The following is a 17,490-nucleotide window of genomic DNA, read 5'->3' on the forward strand; positions in this document are numbered from 1 at the left end:
TGAGTTCTGAATCTCTACTAGTGGGGTGAATCTCACAAAACATGCCCATTCACCCCAAATTCTAAATAAATAGATTTTTGCATTTCAATGACACTTAAGTAAACATTTACATATGTTAAGTATTTGCACTACCTTTAATTAATGAAGATTTTATATTAATTCTAAGAATTAAAGGGAGAATGTGCAAATACTATATCTATATATATCTCTATATCTATATATATCTCTATATCTATATATATCTCTATATATCTATATATATCTCTATATCTATATATATCTCTATATATCTATATATATCTCTATATCTATATATATCTATATATATATCTACCTATATATTCATTAATATATTATTCTTACAATAAAATAGTTGGCTTGATTTATGTGAAAATTGTGTCAATATATTAGTCAATTTTTTTTGTGTATTTCTGCCACACACACACACAAAAAAAGTATAAATGGTGGTGAAAGGGTCTTGTTTTTGTGAATGTTCAACCAGTTAATAAAGGAAAGAATATTTCTGAATATTTCAAAACTTTATTAGAAATGAGAGACCTCTTATTTTACATAATGATACAATGGCTTTGCTCAGGAACCTAATGCCTTCATTTCTTCATTCAGGAATCTGTAAATAAACTGAAGTCACAGGGAAGCAAGTTTTCACAATTTCATCGCAGTGAATTGATAGATGCCTACAGCAATAAGTGTTCAACATAGTCATCACTCTAGACAGCTTGGGTTTGGGTTTAGGTTCCTAAATGGTTGATTATATACAGTCAAAAGATGTGCTAATGCTTCTACCAACTTGACATAGAAAAGAAATTAATATACAAAGATGTACTGTTTAAAAAATAATATAAATCATTTTTACAGTTTGTGTAAAATGTATTTTTCAAATACATGGTTTTTTGAAAGATCTATTTACAAAAGGAACAATCAGTAAGAAACCCCTGGGCTTAACATACTGGTGAGAGAAGCAACGAATTTATTCAATTGGTCAAGAACTCAAAATGAAAATGAGAATAATTGTTTAAATTATAAAGTACCAGGAAGACAAAAAAAAAACAAAAAAAAAGATGGAGAGGAAAAAGCAGGTCACCAATTTCTGGTGTTCCCTCGAGGGAGCTTTGGGCCCAAATGAATGAACAAAACATGGGAAGATGCGGTTTACTGCACAGTAGTTACCCAAATTGTGACGTCACATTCAAAGGTTCAAGATGACCCCACAAAATTCTCATTTTCCTTCTACTCCACCGACCGAACTGAATGTGGGACGACTGTGATTCTCATCTTGTAAAAAATACAAAAATGCTGTCCACGGACTGAATAAATATATTTAACAAGTTGCAAGATAATACCTTTATTTTACACAAAAATTTCAGCTCTAGAAATCTTTCATTAAATAACTTCACGGCTGCGATATATACTTTTTGAAATTTTCCATACTAAAATAAAAACTCTGCAATTACATATAAAAAGACAAAATACACTTGCAAAGGAAATTAGTCCACTGAAAACAGTTTTATCTCGTGTTCCACTGTAAACATTTTATACTTTTTTTTTTCCATTTCCTTATTTTATTAAAAAGAGACAACAAAAATAGGTTTTGCATAATTCTCTGTGCTCACATTCTAAGATAGAAGTGGAAGACGCCAGCTGCGGTTTTCAGTAAACTACATTCCCTTTTGCAATTGACTTTGTCCTACTTTTCCAAAATAGGGCACTCTGCTGTAGCACGTGTACTTTGGCAGTTCTGATGGAACAAGCGCACTACAATTGACCTTTCTTTGAATAACCATATCCAGCTGGTTAAGGTGACCATTACCTAGGGATCCGAGACCGTTTTCTTACCATGTTCTGATAGAGGAACGAACAACTGATTGATTAGCAGTCCCTGCTGCGCAGAAGCAGTAAGAGGAGGTTTCTGTTCAGCGTTTGTAGAGAGAAGCGAAAAGTGCCGTCGTATTCATTCTGGATGGATAAATCGTAAGCTTTGATTCCGTGGATTACATTCAACCCTCACGTAGAGTCCGTTTCCCTGGTGCCGACAGCGAGCGAGAGGAGGCAGGATCAGTTTACAAAGTGCAGAAGGTGGGAGTGGCCAATAGGGATCAGAGGAGGCGTGGAGGCGGAGGGCAGTCGAGTGCTATTGGCTGCTTGCTCTGGCTCGTCAGCATGCGGGATGCTGAGAAGGCAGAGGTGGAGCGGGACGGGACGGGGCACGGGCGTGACATCACCTGCACTCAACGGCCACAGTGTTCTGCGTGGGGGAAGCTGAAGACGGGCTCATGCCTGTGTCGGACGAGCCTGATGATGTGGACGCTGTGGTGTGGGACACTGTTGATCAGAAGTCAGGGGTCAATCATTTGCAAAAGAAAAGACATTGAGAAACCCAAAAACTATTTGCATGGTTTGACTAACATTAAGTATAGTTTTCAAATTCTTTAAACCTGATAAACAGCTCAAATAAATGGTAAAAATAATTATAATATTAAAACAGAATAATTAAATTGATCAGAATTACATTATTCTCATCATTAAGTAATACCGGTAAATTATTATTATTAAATGAAATAAATTACCTTCTCTTTCTTTCTTTTTTAACCTTTTCCGCCTCCTGTCGATGGAAGCCACCTCAGACTTGAGTGACATGTAGTATTTCCTGATTTCCTGTAACTTCTTTTGCAAGAATGAAATGCGCTCAGTACTTGACATGTTGTCCAGCTCAGCTGTGAAAAACAAAGACAGGAACCAGTCAGGAGAGGATGTAAAGTTTACAACAACAACAAAAAAAGATGAGACGACAGACATTTCAGCTACAACTCGTATGGATGGGCATTAGAGTACACCAAAAGACATCTGGGTACAGGGGTTAAAGCAACAACAAAAAAATCTTTTGGACTGAAATTTTCCTCGGCCAAACCCAATTTAAGAGCAGTTTTTTGTCTTCTAGTAATTAGGAGTATAGTGAGTACATGCTTTAACTACACAAATGAAATACTCAAAACAGGGCTCGACATTAAGCTTTTTCATGTGCTTGTGCACGTCCAAGTAAAAAGTTGCTTGTCCGAAAAAAAAAAAAAAAAAAATTATCTTGAAGCAATATTCCCATCAGCTTTGATATATTTAAATCTGCATATTGTCAAATGTGCAACTTTAAAGGGCTTCCCCAGGTTGAGTGTTCCTGTGAGATGTGTAATGGTTCTGCTGTGATCTTTGTTTGGAACTATTTTCGCTGCTGAAACGGAACAAAAACAGTCAAAATTGTGTCTTAAAATGTAAGTGACTTAATTGTAACTTTTTATTGAACTATTGTATAAAAACTGTCACATTTTCAGTCGTAATGGTATTCAGGAAAACAGCACTCGTCATGTCAGGTTGCTTAACTGTATCATATGTTAAGTTTTCTCAGCAGTATGTTGTTAACTGAGTTTCTTTGTGAACTGCGCTCATTTGTTTCCATTTCTCCTCAAGAGGCTGTGCGAGCCTCAACAGCACAACCCTGTTACCGCCAGTAATACATTTAGCCATTATCGATCGCAACTTACAATAACTGTAATAAAACACTCTTGTTGTAGTGATTCCATAGTTATTTTTTAGTTATTGACGTTTTAATCAGGCTACTTGTCCTGTCGGGCAAGTAAAATTCTCTTTTACTTGTCCCTTCAAAAAAAAAAAAAAAAAAAAATCGACTTGAGCACCTGAACACCTGCATTTAAAGAAAGGCAATTTTGAACTGAATTTCTATTATTCACACACTTTAATGAAATTTCAATGTTTTCAATCAAATGCTTTCAATCTAAAGCTAAAATGTTGCTGAACACATTAGAATTGAAGCAGAGGTTAATCAGACAGCCAAGAGAAATGTAACATCACATGACATCAGTCAAGTTAGCGAAACCATTCTCTGGTATCATCATATTTGACCATGTTCTTCAATATTTACTGAAAAATAACTGAATAAACCTGACCTAACTTTAAACCTTCAAAGTTTTCAATCCAATGCTTTTACAAGACTTGACTCTTTGTGATAACCTTTTACATAACTTTTCAACAAACATAAGTTTTCATTTCTCAAATAATAAAGGCCAACAGTGAATGCTTTTCCCACAAAGTGAGCTAATATCACAAACTACATAGATATTGATCATTTGAAAAGTGTGCTCCGATTGTTAGCAACCGACTTGATGAGCTCCACTAGTGGCTGTGACAGAGTGAGCGGCCCTGTCGGTATAGCAGAATTTCCCAAGATTTAAAACGAGCCAATGCATCTTTATTCTGATATATAAACCCATCTTTAATGCATATCGAAAGTTACACTGCACACAGTAATAGTAAAACTGTATGGATCAATTGCATCTCAGAAAAAAGTATTTTAATATAGCCTGGATTCTGGCAATTGGCAGCACACTGCCTTCTATTAAGTGGAGAGAATCACTATAAAATGTTACAGTGAGAACTTGTCAACATCTGAAGTCAGCAAAGCATGAGAAGACAAAACCAAAATGTGTCAAATTAAAAAGTTTTTACACTCACTCAACTGGCAGGACCACTTGTGTGTGCGGGGGGAAGGGATGGACTGCTTCTCTTTGTGCTTGTCTTTCTCCATGTCTTTACTGTTGGGAGAAACCATACCGGGCGATCGAGAAAGCTTCTGGCTCTTGGGTAGGCTGGAGTGCTTGACTGGGGTTAGCTTATTAGAGCTGTCCATGGCAGGCAGGTCCTCACTGTCACTACTGTGACCTGGGGACATACAGAGAGACAGTCGTTATTAAAACAGACTCATATCCGATCAAATTAGCAGACTAACACAAACAATACACTTCACACACAGTTAAAGCTAAAATGTTGCTGAACACATTAGAATTGAAGCAGAGGTTAATCAGACAGCCAAGAGAAATGTAACATCACAAGACATCAGTCAAGTTAGCGAAACCATTCTCTGGTATCATCATATTTGACCCTGTTCTTTTTTGACATAACTTCAATATTAATGAAACATAACTGAATAAACCTGACCTAACCTTCTAGGAGTTTATCAGTTTATAGCATAGAACTAAGAGAAAAAAATAACACAGACTTTGACAGCAATCTATAAATGCATCCAAAGCTTTAAAAACACTTCAAAACACTCACCTGCTCCATTCTTCTCTGTTTTACAAACAGCGCTTGAACGTTTCTGGCTGCGTTTTTGCTTCTTGGCCGAAGAGCCGGTAATGCAATCCAATAACCTCTTTTGACCTGAAAAATTCAAATTAGTAACCAAATAGATGAGATAAACATGAACAAGGATAATCAAGCAAAAAATAAAATAAATCGTAATAAAAAAAAAGCAAATCTAATAATGAACAATATATTGTGGATTATATTAGCATCAGGCAACAGTAGGCACCAGTCCTCAAGCTTTAACTTGCCTCTGTCCTTTCCATCTCGATCCTGTAGTGAGATGCTGGAATTGCTCGAACTTGCACTAGCATCAAAGCTATGAGTTGACTCGTTCTCCCCGAGACCCTCCTGTGATTCTGCCACACTGTCCACTTCAATGGTTGCGTCACTCTCTCCCTTAGTGCTTTGAGATTCGTCCGGGCTGGGGGTAGAGGATGGGGAAAACAGACGTGGAGGTCCCACTGCAACCAGGACATGAGGAAGGTGGTCAGAAGGCTCCAGAGGCTGAGGCTCAGGCTGAGCTTTCTCTTCCTCCATCATTTTCAGTATCTCTTCACCAGAGGGTTTCTCCTTCTCCTCTGGATCGTCAAGGTCCACTTCGTGGCAGACCAGTGCCTCTGGGCCAATTTGAGGCATCATTTCCTCATTTGTGGCTGTTGTTGGATCCTCCAGCCTTGGGCATGGAGGTTCTACCTTGAGGAGCACCTCTCTGGTAAGAGCAGGCATCTCAGATTTCATCTCGATATCTTTGCTGGGAGATGATAGTGTTGGAGTAGAGGGTTCCTCGGGTTTCTCCTCGGCCCTCTTCTCAGGCTCAGGTTTGTTCTCTGTCAGTGGTGTTTTAACTGGAGAAAGCGCTTTGGGTTCTTCTTTTCTGTCAAGGCGAATTTTCTTTTCCGGCGTTCGCGGTTCATTGATTTTGCGTTTCACTGCGCTGCTTCGCTCTGGAGGCACGATGTCCTCTGTCGCAGAGTCCGTGTCTGAACCGGCTGTCACCGTCTGCTTTATTCTCTCTACGGGACTGTTATGCGGCGTTTCCTGGGATTTCTTCAAAGGCCGTGGAGGAGTGGAGGGTTCTTCTGTCTCTGTGTGATTAGTAGCCGCGGGTGTTTGTGTCTCTGATCCTGGTTCTTTCAAACGAGGCTTCTTTGCTCTTGGTTTTGGAGATCCGTCATCAGACTCAACAGGGAGCCGGGATGTATCTTCCTCGGGTTTACACTCACTCTCCTTAAAGTTGGGCATCTCCTGTGGGCTGCTGGGTAATTCAGGCTCAGTCTCAGTCTGATCAGGTTCTGGCATTGTGCTCTCCTCCGAGAGATCCTCAGCTTCCAGTTGTTTTGCTGTCAAGGGTGAATCAGTTCTCTCGGTCCACTCCAGCTTCTTCTCAGGAGATTCCTCGCACTCACTATCATCTGAAGAGTTCCCTGAATCTAAAAATGTGAAAAATTAAATAAAATATACGATTATTTGAAATTCAAAATTATGAAGATATATAAAATTTAGCCATCATAAAGCTGTAAACTATACTTAAAACTAAAGATACACATATGTACTGGACAAGATAAGTAATTATCTGTGCTTTTTGAGCCAACGGTTAAAAACAAAAAAACAAACAAACAAAAAAACACCTGGATTAAAAAACCAATGGTTCGAAAAGGGGGCAGGAAAAAGACAGTTACAAACTTGTTAAGTGATGTAAATGTTTTAAACAATTTCATGTGACACGTCAAGCCATGCACTTCAGCATGAGCTCACTGGTTTGTATTTGTCTGTCATGTACAAATTACAAGCACTTTATTTTCCATATTACAGCTGGCCTTTAATTTATATTGAAAAAATCTAGAATAAACATTAGAACTTTAGAGAAGTTCTAAAATATACAAAAAAAGAAAATACAATCCTTTACATTTTTCAAAAATGTGTTTTAAAGCAAGGTGGCAAAAAAAGAAAAGCAATCAATTTCAGCAGTTGTTGTTTTTCTATTGACTCAAAAAGTTGCTCTTACCATTAGATCCTCTATCAGAATCATACATCCCAGAAGTTCTCCTTGTTCGCCGCCGAGGGGTACCTGCACAAATATTTTAAAAAGTAAGTTTGAGCACAAGCCGAGATCATGGGATTGATTCCCAAGAAATATACATACAGGCAAAAATTATCCACTAGTGTTGTCACGGTACCAAAATTTCAAAAATACATAGTTCTCTGTACCAATTTCGGTATCAAAGCTTAATTTAGATTAAATTTAAATATATTAAAGTGTATATCAGGGTTGCAAAGATGGAAACTGTAGTATTAAAAACACTCTACAATAAGATTCCATTTGTTAGATAACATTGGATAAAAATGACCTAACAATAAACAATAGTTATATACTGTAGCAATTATTCTCCTTGGGGTAAAATATATTTTTAAAATCAAAAGTTTTATCTGTTAACATTATTTAATGCACAATGAAGTGAACAAACATGAAGTGTTCGTATTAAATAATATTCACAAACATTAATTAATGTTGTAAAACTATATTGTTCACTCAATGTTGATGTTTTTCTCTGCGCACATACATACAGTAAAGCTGCCTCACATACAGCTGGCGAGTAACAAAACTCAGTACTTTTTCAAGGATTAAAGCGCTTTAATGGAGTATCCTCGTAAACACAGTCGGTTATGTCTTTAATAAACATAAGCAGTTGATAAAGAAAACGTAATATGGATCCGTGCACTAGCTCTATAAGTGACAGCAGCAATGTCTGTCATTAATGTTGATAAAACAACAACATACAGCTTTAATGGTGAGGAATCAAGATTAATAGCCAATGTATTTCATTTATACAGGACTAAAAGACTATCCAGTGTTATTTAACATTTGATTACTTTAGTATTCAGAAATACTACAGAAACTGAATAGTGTTAGACCTACCCAAAACACTTCTAGAGGACGGATAGAGAACCAGTTTCATTTTAGATCTGGTTCCAAATTTCCAAGAAACGACGATTCGATAAGAAACTATTTTGATTCCGCTTATCGGTTCCTGCGTGGGCATTTTAATGTGATTTAAACCATTCAAGCGCAAAAGACTCAAGCGCTGTTTGTGTCGCACACCAGTGTTCATTTTGTAATTTCACAGACAAAAATGAGACTATATAACTAAATAAAAAACATTTTAAATGACAAAAACTGATGAAAATCTATTGACATTTTCATCAACTAAGAAAAACTAGACGAAAATGTTGGGTAGGGACGATTTGGGAAGAGATCCAGTCAGATTTCGTTTGTGGTAGATGCACACATTTGAACTGTAACGTGCTGATCTACCCGGCGGGACATGAGTTGGCATGCCTTGATGCATGTTTCATAAAACATTAAAAAATTTAAAAGTCTGGGAGAAAGAGAAGAGCAGACATATGTATAGATCTGAATAAGAGTGATGACGCAAAAGAGAGCTCTATTCGGTACGGTTTTATGTGCACACACACCGGTAGCATGCAGGCGTGCACAGACAGCTATACAGCGTGCGAGTACTGAATTGAGCTCTCTTTTGCGTCTGAATGGACAAATACACAACATTATGCCTAAATGTCCATTTTGGAGAGTATTCACATAAACACAGTCGCTTATGTCTTTACAGAATGTAAACAGTTGTGAATTGTGAGAATATCAGATGTGCATAAAGGGACAGTGCGTAATAAATCTAATGCCGTATGTGCCCTTAATACTAATCAAACAACAACAGCACGCGACTCGTCTCGCCCTTGAATGGACCCGTGCAGCTCTTAAAGTGACAGCAGCCTAATAGTCCTGCTGTCGTCTATAACACTAATCAACAAAAGACAGAGAAAATTCACTCATTCTTGACTGAATAACCTGTTACTATATTTGTAATGTAAATTTTATAAAGTGCAGTGGCATTTTACATTTGATTAGTTTCTGAACCTAAAGACTTGAAAATCTTAAAACTATTTTTAATCGTATCTGTTCAGTAGTATTTATTTGTAGCGGTTGCTAATTTTTTATTTGTGTTTACTTGTCTTTGATAATGCTTGAAATTTATATTAGTTAGGCTAGTTTTTGCTATGGTATTTTTGAACCATAGGCAAAAATAGTGTAAGTGCTCTTTAGCCTATTGATACACAAAAAAAAAACGCAAATCGCAATTTTACCCACCAAAAATAACACAATTACATTTTTTTCCCAAATCATGCAGGCCCACTATCAAATGCATAAATATAAGTGTAACTTATAACAGTAGTAATGTTAAACAAAACCCACAATAGGGCTGGGTATTGGCAAGGGCCTCACGATACGATACATATCACGATACATGGGTCACGATACGATATATCACGATACAATACAATACATATTGCGATATATTGCAATTTTTATTTTTTTTAATCAAAAATGTAATAAAAAAGAAAGAAATAGAGCTGAATATACAACTTTTTATGTACCACCTGGGGTATTCTGGTATGTGTATCACATTATATTGATAACTCAGCAGACAAAAACTTAAATTCCAATTTATTCGCAAAGGTATTTGCATTGTGTCGAGTGTGTCTGCGTGCGCGAGCGACAGTGCGCGAGAGACGGAGTGTGCCCCAGCATTAGTAGCCTAATTGGTACATAATATTATATACTATAAGAGGCATGGAAGTTCGATTAATGGACAGCAATAATCAGTACTACAAACGTCTTGTTTTGAACTATTGTTTATAATAATTTAATTGTTGTTTTTATTTATATTGTTGTCCATTAATCGAACGTCCATGCCTCTTATATTTATATATTATTACTACATACATTCAATCTTATTTAATCCTCCATATGGAAGTTTATGTGCTCGAATTATTTATATTTATTAAACAATAGTTCAAAACAAGACGTTTGCACTGATTATTGTTCTCCATTAATCGAACTTCCATGCCTCTTATATAGTAATTATATTACTATGTATGTACCAGTCCAATACTAATGCTCGGACTCGGTCTCTCTCGCACGCAGACACCCTCGGTTTCTCTCGCACGCAGACACACTCGGTTTCTCTCGCGCGCGGATACACTCGGTCTCTCTCGAGCTCTGTTGCTCGCTCGCGCAGATCGCTTCGCTTTTGTCCAGTCCGGCGCCTCATACAACTGGACAGTTGAGTGACAGTTGACAACTGTCGTGAGTCAGCGACAACTACAGCAGCGGCGGAGGAGGTCGTTTGACGCACACAGAGGGATTTGATGGAAAATTTTTTTTTTTTTTTTTTTTTTTTTTTTTTTTTTTTTTTAAATATCGATACTAGAGGTTGAAATATCGATACACTATCGTGAAAAAAAATATCGCGATAGTTAGCTGTATCGATATTTTTGCACAGCCCTAACCCACAAAGCCATTAATCTTACCACAGAAACAAGAAAGTTTGTCATTAAATGGCAAAAGGCTGGTTTCTGTGACTTGTGACAGGAAGGCGCACAAAATGGCTTCATGATTTTGTCACCAGCACCCTTCCAGTTTCCGGACCTGAACTTTAGCTACAGTATCACACAAGTTATGCACACAGCTTTTGATATGGACAGTGGACAGTCTTACTATCTCCATTTGGCAGGGCAGAGGCATCTGCGGGCCGTGAGTTCTTGCTGCTGGATCGACCCTCGCTGCTGGGGGTCTTGGACAGACTGCGGGAGGTGCTGGGAGGGGTAGATTTAAGTGGAGGACGACCTCGCCGTATCCCCAGTTTGGTCTTATCCTCCTCTCCATCCTCTTTATTCTGTGGTGAAGGAGAGCATGCAAATATATTTTTTTTTCCAAGGTTCTAAAAAGATAAGTCTTGTTTTTGTTGGGTTTTTTTAAAGATAGATTGTCACTCACCTTCATTTTTTTCTTTTGTTTTCTCTTTGTTCCACCCTTATCTCCAGGCCATATTATTCGATCTGCCTTGACCCATTCATCATATCTGTTTCAGAGACAAAATACCCTCTTGAATATTATTGTCATCACACACACATGGTGAACAATAAATAATCCATTCAGTCTTCACAAACAATTCAGATACTTTCAAATGAACACAGAACAGGTAATGCACGCTGTCTGAGAATTTAGAAAATTACCCAATTAAATTTCATATTTTGGAATCTCTAATGGTAACAGGCTAAAAGTCCATTATAACAAATGTGAGAACTGAAGCAGAGGTTAATCAGACAGCCAAGAGAAGTGTAACATCACATGACATCAGTCGAGATAGCGAAACCATTCTCTGGTATCATCATCTTACACCCCATTCTCATAAACGAGCGTTCAATTTTCAGTATGACGTTCTCATGTACCCAAGTCATTATTTATTAAGTATAGTATTCAAACAAGTAAATAAAATGTCAAAAAGGCAGTCACATCAATGCCTCACCTAACGTTCCAGCCGTAGTAATGCACCAGGTAAAGAACCTCTCCATCATCGGTCTCTGTGTTCTTGATGTTAGCTTCATAGATCTTCTGTGTCTTCCCCTTGCCATATTTCACTTTGACTTTAGTGCCGGTCAAAGAGTGCTCAGAATCCTCACAGCAGTCACCCTCCTCCCTCTCATCACTGTCAAACAAACAAATGATTATGCTCTTCCTCCACAGAGAGATTTTTTTGAAGGATTATTCATATCATGGAAAACAGAACTTTTCTTGTTCCTCTGAAATAAGAGTTTGATTTACTATATAAACATACACTACCATTCAAAAGTTTGGTGTCAGTAAGTGAAAAGTAAAGGATGTATTAAATTGATAAAAAAGTGGCAGTAAAGACATTTATAATCTTATAAAAGAACTGTTCAAAAGAAAAGCATTTATTTGAAGTATTCTATTCATCAAATAATCCTAAACAAAAAAAAGTATCATTGTACCCACAGAAATATTAAGCAGGACAACTATTTTCAACATTGATAAGAAGAAATGTTTCTTGAGCAGCAAATCTGAATATTAGATTGATTTCTGAAGGATCACATAACATTGAAGACTGGAGTTTTTTTCTTTTTCATAAAGCTATACCCTTCTTGTTTAACACTTCATGCATGTTTATTGAATGGTAGCCTACCATTGTTATTTGTGTGTGTGTGTGTGTGTGTGTGTGTGTGTGTGTGTGTGTGTGTGTGTGTGTGTGTGTGTTTGTGAGATATAGATACATATACATACATATATACACACACACACATACATATATATATATATATATATTTTTATTTTTTTTATTTTTTTATTTATTTTTATTTAGGGGTGTGCACGAATAGTCGATCTGTAATTATTATTTGAAAATAAAAATACTATTAAAAATGTACTACATTGCTTTGCTGGCCATAAATACAGTGAATCCATGATGAATCCCAAGCACTATAACTCGCAGTTATAACTGAATGCACTCGGTGGCGCTGTGGAGCGCGTTTAATACGTTTATTATATTCGATCACATAATGTTGTCCTCTGCCTTGCGAAGTTTGGAATTACGGGAATGAAAATGATCTTACTAAATGATCTTAAAAATGGAATTACTTTTGATCAAATTAATGAAACTGAGTCATATCATCACCACCATCACCACAATGAAAAAAATCACATGAAATCCAAACAGCAATCGAATGAGGAAAGACAGCTGTCCATCACTGCATTAACGACTACAGGCAAGTGCAGCTGTCCCTCGAGTGAGCCGAGATACTTTATCAGATAGCAAAATGATCGAGATGTGCTTGCTTTAAGTCGTTTCATAGAGGGAGACTGGTTTAAGAACAGAAAACACAAATTGCTGTTAGAAACTTCGCATAGCACACTTATTATCTTTGCCCCTGCAACATTTGTCAGCGCAGAGATTTTTTTCACCTGAGCATGCAGATATGTGGAAAAATGAAATGCGCATGGCCGCACGGGCATTCATAACATTGCGTGTCCACTGGCAAGGAGCGAGCGGAGCAAGCATTTTCAGTTCATTCCAATGGAAGATCAATTTCCATGGGAATTAATTGAAAATGCAAGCTCTGCTCCGCACTGTTATGAATGCCCGTGTGGCCGTGCACATTTTACGTTCGTTTTCAAATTAGCCATTTAAAAGCGAAAATTTCCTCAGTCACATCCATATATATAATACCTGGAGAAAAATCTTTCTTTTCTCCTGTTGTTTAGACCTCCTCAGCAAACACAGATTAATTTAAGGGTCAGAGAGAGGGTGGAACATGGTTTTGTAAAACTAAAGTATTACATTTGAAGTCGAAATTAAAACAAAATTGTTTATAATTGGCATCAAGTAAGAAAAAAAGCTTGAAAAGTGAAAAATATGGCCCCTTTAAAGAAATGTCTCAAAAGTCTAAGCTTCAAATTCACTAATGAATACTTTTAACAATTCTTCTGTTTAAACGCAGAAGTTAATCAGACAGCCAAGAGAAGTGTAACATCACATGACATCAGTGAAGTTAGCGAAACCATTCTCTGGTATCATCATTTTTGACTCTGCTGGAACAGGTTCAATTCCAAAGTTTCAAGCCTAATCACATGAATGACAGTTTTCATTCAATTTAAATGACATTTGGAAGAATATCATGAACATAAATCAGTTCATCAGGACAGCCACACATTTAACAGGTTAAGCATAGATGATGCTGACGTACCGGTCCCTGAGTCTGGATCTCTCGCCATCTTCCTCCTCATCTTCATCATCCTCCTGCTCTTCATCATCAGTATCTTTATCAGACTCGTCGAGGCGGTGACTGCGGCGTTTCCCGGGGGTCTCCCCATCAGATTTCTCCTTTTGCTCCTCTCCGCTGTTTTCTCCTCCAACTTCCGTCTCCTCTTTCTTTTCCTCCTTTGATTTCTCCTGCTTCACAGGCTCCCTCACCTCTACTTTCACAGGGGTCAACGTACACCGCCGCCGGCCCTGAGGGGTCACAGACATACAACCAAGATGTTTTAGCTAGTTTCTCACAATTTATAAAGGCGAAGCTCCTTGCACAAAACCAGTTAATTGAATGTCACGGTCTATAAAGAGAAAACTTATATCCTACATTCTAGAACTAGTATAATCATTTAATTACACTCACGTGAGCAGCACAAACACCTTAGGTATAATTGCAGCATAATGAAATGCCTTAGTAAGTGACTAAATGCTTATATGCTCAGAAATTAACATATTAAAAGAATAGTTCACCACAAGTTTTGAATACTACCATTAATTTTTTAAATGTGCACAAGAATGAGGTTTGATAGTTTGTATATTTAAACAAATAACATCATAAAAGCACCTCAAAAAGTGGTCCATACAAGTCATGTGCTGCATTCTGAGTCCTCCAAAGGTAGCTGACAACTTTGTGTGAGAAAAATGTTGAAATTTACATTTTTCAATGAAAATCTTGCTTGACAGTTATGGCCAGCATTCACTTGTATGGAACAGGCAGCTTGGACCAATGATTAATTTCTTTTTTTGTGTTCCACAGAAGGAAGTAATAGTTTTCAAACGACATGACAGTGAGAACTATTCTTTTAAATGCAGGATGCTTACCGGTTTAAAAACCCTAAATAACAGACATGCCCTTAAAATCAATTTAAAGTCAAAGAGGTGGATCAGACAGCCAAGAGAAGTGTATCATCACATGACATCAGGCCATGAAAGCGAAACCATTCTCTAGTATCATCATGTGCATTTCCTCAAACTCATTCAAGGACAAAAACACTTTGAATGCAAGTATTATTGCTCTGTAGCTGGCAGGTCATTGAGCATTAAAATCCCACATCCTGAGAGCAGCCTAACAGACAGACAGACAGACACTCACCCTGGGTGAGCAGATATCTTTGCATCCTTTTTCACTCTCGGCATCTGACTCATCAGCGTCTGCCACAGGTTTGTCCTCGCTGGTTCCAGGCTCCGCTGTAACCTGCAGCATCATCTCATCTGTGTCTTCACTCTCTTTTTTCACAGTCTTAACGCTCTGCGCTTCTGGCTGCCTGTCTGGCCGCGGCTCGTTGTGGTGCACCGTCCTGAATTGGATCTGAGCCGAACGGCAGTACTCCTCAAATCCGTACAGATACCTGAGGTTCAGGCCAAAGGATAAGTAAATGTATTATTTTATCACCAACAAACATAATTATTAAAATAATATTCTGGGTTATTTTCAACAATGTTGATGTTCTGCAAAGTCTTGTACATGCGTTTATATTGGGCTTCTCCAAATGTTTTATTGAACTCAAGAAGAGGTTATTCAGACAGCCAAGAGAAATGTAACATCACATGACATCAGTCAAATTTGCGAAACCATTCTCTGGTATCATCATATGTGACCCCATTCTCTTATAACAAGCCTTCAATTTTCAAAAGGGCTTGTTTTGTTTTCTTAATCTGGCCACAATGTGAGTTGATGTACTACTACTTAGTTGCATATCTGAAACGTTTATTTGTGGCACTGCATACTTGCCAGCAAGGCATTCATTGGAAAGTTTATTTACTGTAAACATGCTTTTTGTTCATGTGTTTACACTGAAAGATGGGTCCAAAATACTGTTGTAATCAACAGCATGCAACAGATGCATCCCATAAACATCAAGTTGAAAATGACCCAGAATATTTCTTTAATAATCGTAAGAGTTCAGCTAAAGTCACCTTCGAAAATGGAAAATTGTCTCCATTTGCCAACGCCACAAAAAGAACACTGGCTGCTGAGTAATCAAATATAGTCCTGCACAGCAGGAATTGTGAGAGCATGCACTTACTTTCTGTAGGCTGTTTTCACATTGTATGAGGCAGCAGAGTTCAGAACCGGGATGCCGAGATCCATGTAGATCTGTTTCCAAATAGATCCGCTCTCAATCTAAAAAACAAAACAAACCATCTCATTTCACAAGTCTTTTTGATGACTAAAAGCATTAATTCTTGCTGCACAGAGTTGGTAGTGTCATCTGTCTACCGCACCCAGGGATCAAGATAGCTTAGAGAAACATGACATCACTCGAAAAAGCAAAACCGGTTTCCCCAATTATCACCCCTCCAAACTTCCAAATATAATTACCCTAAATAACTTTTACAGAACATGCTTTTGATAAACAAGCAATTTTTCAACTCAGTTCAGCTCTGTGAACTCCATGAATTCAATAGTGGTTACTTTCGCTTCATATTTTTGGCAAGGTCTCACTTCCCACTTGCAGAGTACAATAAACAGATGGTGGGAATGCTAAGAACACTCACACTGTCACAGCCTCCGTGAATATACACCAGTCGGAAGAGCTTGAAGAGGTTGAGATCCTTGTAGCCAAGCACTGGAGGTTTGTTAATTGGAGTCCCTGGAAGGAAAGCAAAGGTGCAGAGAAGCGTTAAACTGAAAATGTGCCCTGCAGAACTGGTCATGAGATTATATGGGGTGAAAAGCATTTGAGCTTTTGAGGCCACACACAAAGATTATAAAAAAACATCCACCTTGATATACACTGTTTAGCTGTCCCTATGAAGATTGTTAATCCCCATTTAATTTTTTCCCAATAGTGATTACAACTCAACTGGTGATGTGCAGGCATTACCTCTGTCCTCCATGAACTTGTAAAGCTGCTGTAGAAAGTGGTCCCTTTCCTCTGGGTCTGGCTCATCATCAGGCTGATTAAGAGAAAGAAAGTACAACGTCTGAATTTGAAGTTCACCAAGTATGGAATTATCTTGCCATCTTTTTTAAAACCCAGTTCACATAACCAACAAAAAAAGCAGTTTGCTCAGTGGATATCTAATCGATCATTGACTTAGGGTCAATTACCAAACACTTTAACGTTTTTTTTTTTAAAGAGCAGCAAAATAAAAACCATGAGGAATTCAGCTATTCTGCTAAGCAAACAATAGCATTTAAAATGACTTAAAATACGTAAACTACATACTGCAATAACAATGAGGCAATATGAGGCAGTAATCATATGGTTTTATAGAACAGCACTGTTAGAATACATAATATAATATACATAATATAAACAATGATCTTGTACATTATGGATTGTAACAAATGCGCAAATATAACAGTGCGCCAATGGCCTGGTGATTATTACACTTTACAGCAGATCAAATCCTTGTTTAATATTGGCCAAAAGACATTTAATTTAAATGTTCACTTATCTTTAATATTTGGCAACTTCTTTATGATAGAAATTCTACAGCCACTGTAATTTCTTTAACAAGAATATGTGGACATCAAAACATGTAAACTCAGAGCAAGTTTTGAAATCACGATGAACCGTTCACATATTTAGAAAGCCATCAGTTTTGATATATGTTTATAAATGATTAACGTTAGAAATCTGATGAAATTCCCAGATGAACGTCATAAGCAACCCAAACTTATAAAACAGCA

The 17,490-nt window shown here is 37.4% G+C and overlaps 1 protein-coding gene across 1 annotated transcript in view; it reads right to left on the reverse strand.

The window, feature by feature from the left end:
* Window positions 1–523: 523 nt before the first annotated feature.
* Window positions 524–17,490, reverse strand: part of arid4a (AT-rich interactive domain 4A) — a 30,229-nt gene continuing 13,262 nt past the window's right edge. The window contains exons 12-25 of the mRNA XM_079854210.1: window positions 16,679–16,751; window positions 16,350–16,444; window positions 15,878–15,975; window positions 14,944–15,199; window positions 13,786–14,051; window positions 11,553–11,732; window positions 11,021–11,105; window positions 10,742–10,919; window positions 7,175–7,237; window positions 5,418–6,599; window positions 5,140–5,244; window positions 4,540–4,746; window positions 2,586–2,732; window positions 524–2,340 (exon numbers count right to left, since the gene is read on the reverse strand). Coding sequence (XP_079710336.1) covers window positions 2,237–2,340; window positions 2,586–2,732; window positions 4,540–4,746; window positions 5,140–5,244; window positions 5,418–6,599; window positions 7,175–7,237; window positions 10,742–10,919; window positions 11,021–11,105; window positions 11,553–11,732; window positions 13,786–14,051; window positions 14,944–15,199; window positions 15,878–15,975; window positions 16,350–16,444; window positions 16,679–16,751 — 3,039 coding nt within the window. The 3' untranslated portion in view covers window positions 524–2,236. The remainder of the gene's footprint in view (window positions 2,341–2,585; window positions 2,733–4,539; window positions 4,747–5,139; window positions 5,245–5,417; window positions 6,600–7,174; window positions 7,238–10,741; window positions 10,920–11,020; window positions 11,106–11,552; window positions 11,733–13,785; window positions 14,052–14,943; window positions 15,200–15,877; window positions 15,976–16,349; window positions 16,445–16,678; window positions 16,752–17,490) is intronic.

This window comes from Squalius cephalus, assembly GCF_949319135.1.
Source record: "Squalius cephalus genome assembly, chromosome: 20".
In the NCBI taxonomy this organism is placed as follows: domain Eukaryota; kingdom Metazoa; phylum Chordata; class Actinopteri; order Cypriniformes; family Leuciscidae; genus Squalius; species Squalius cephalus.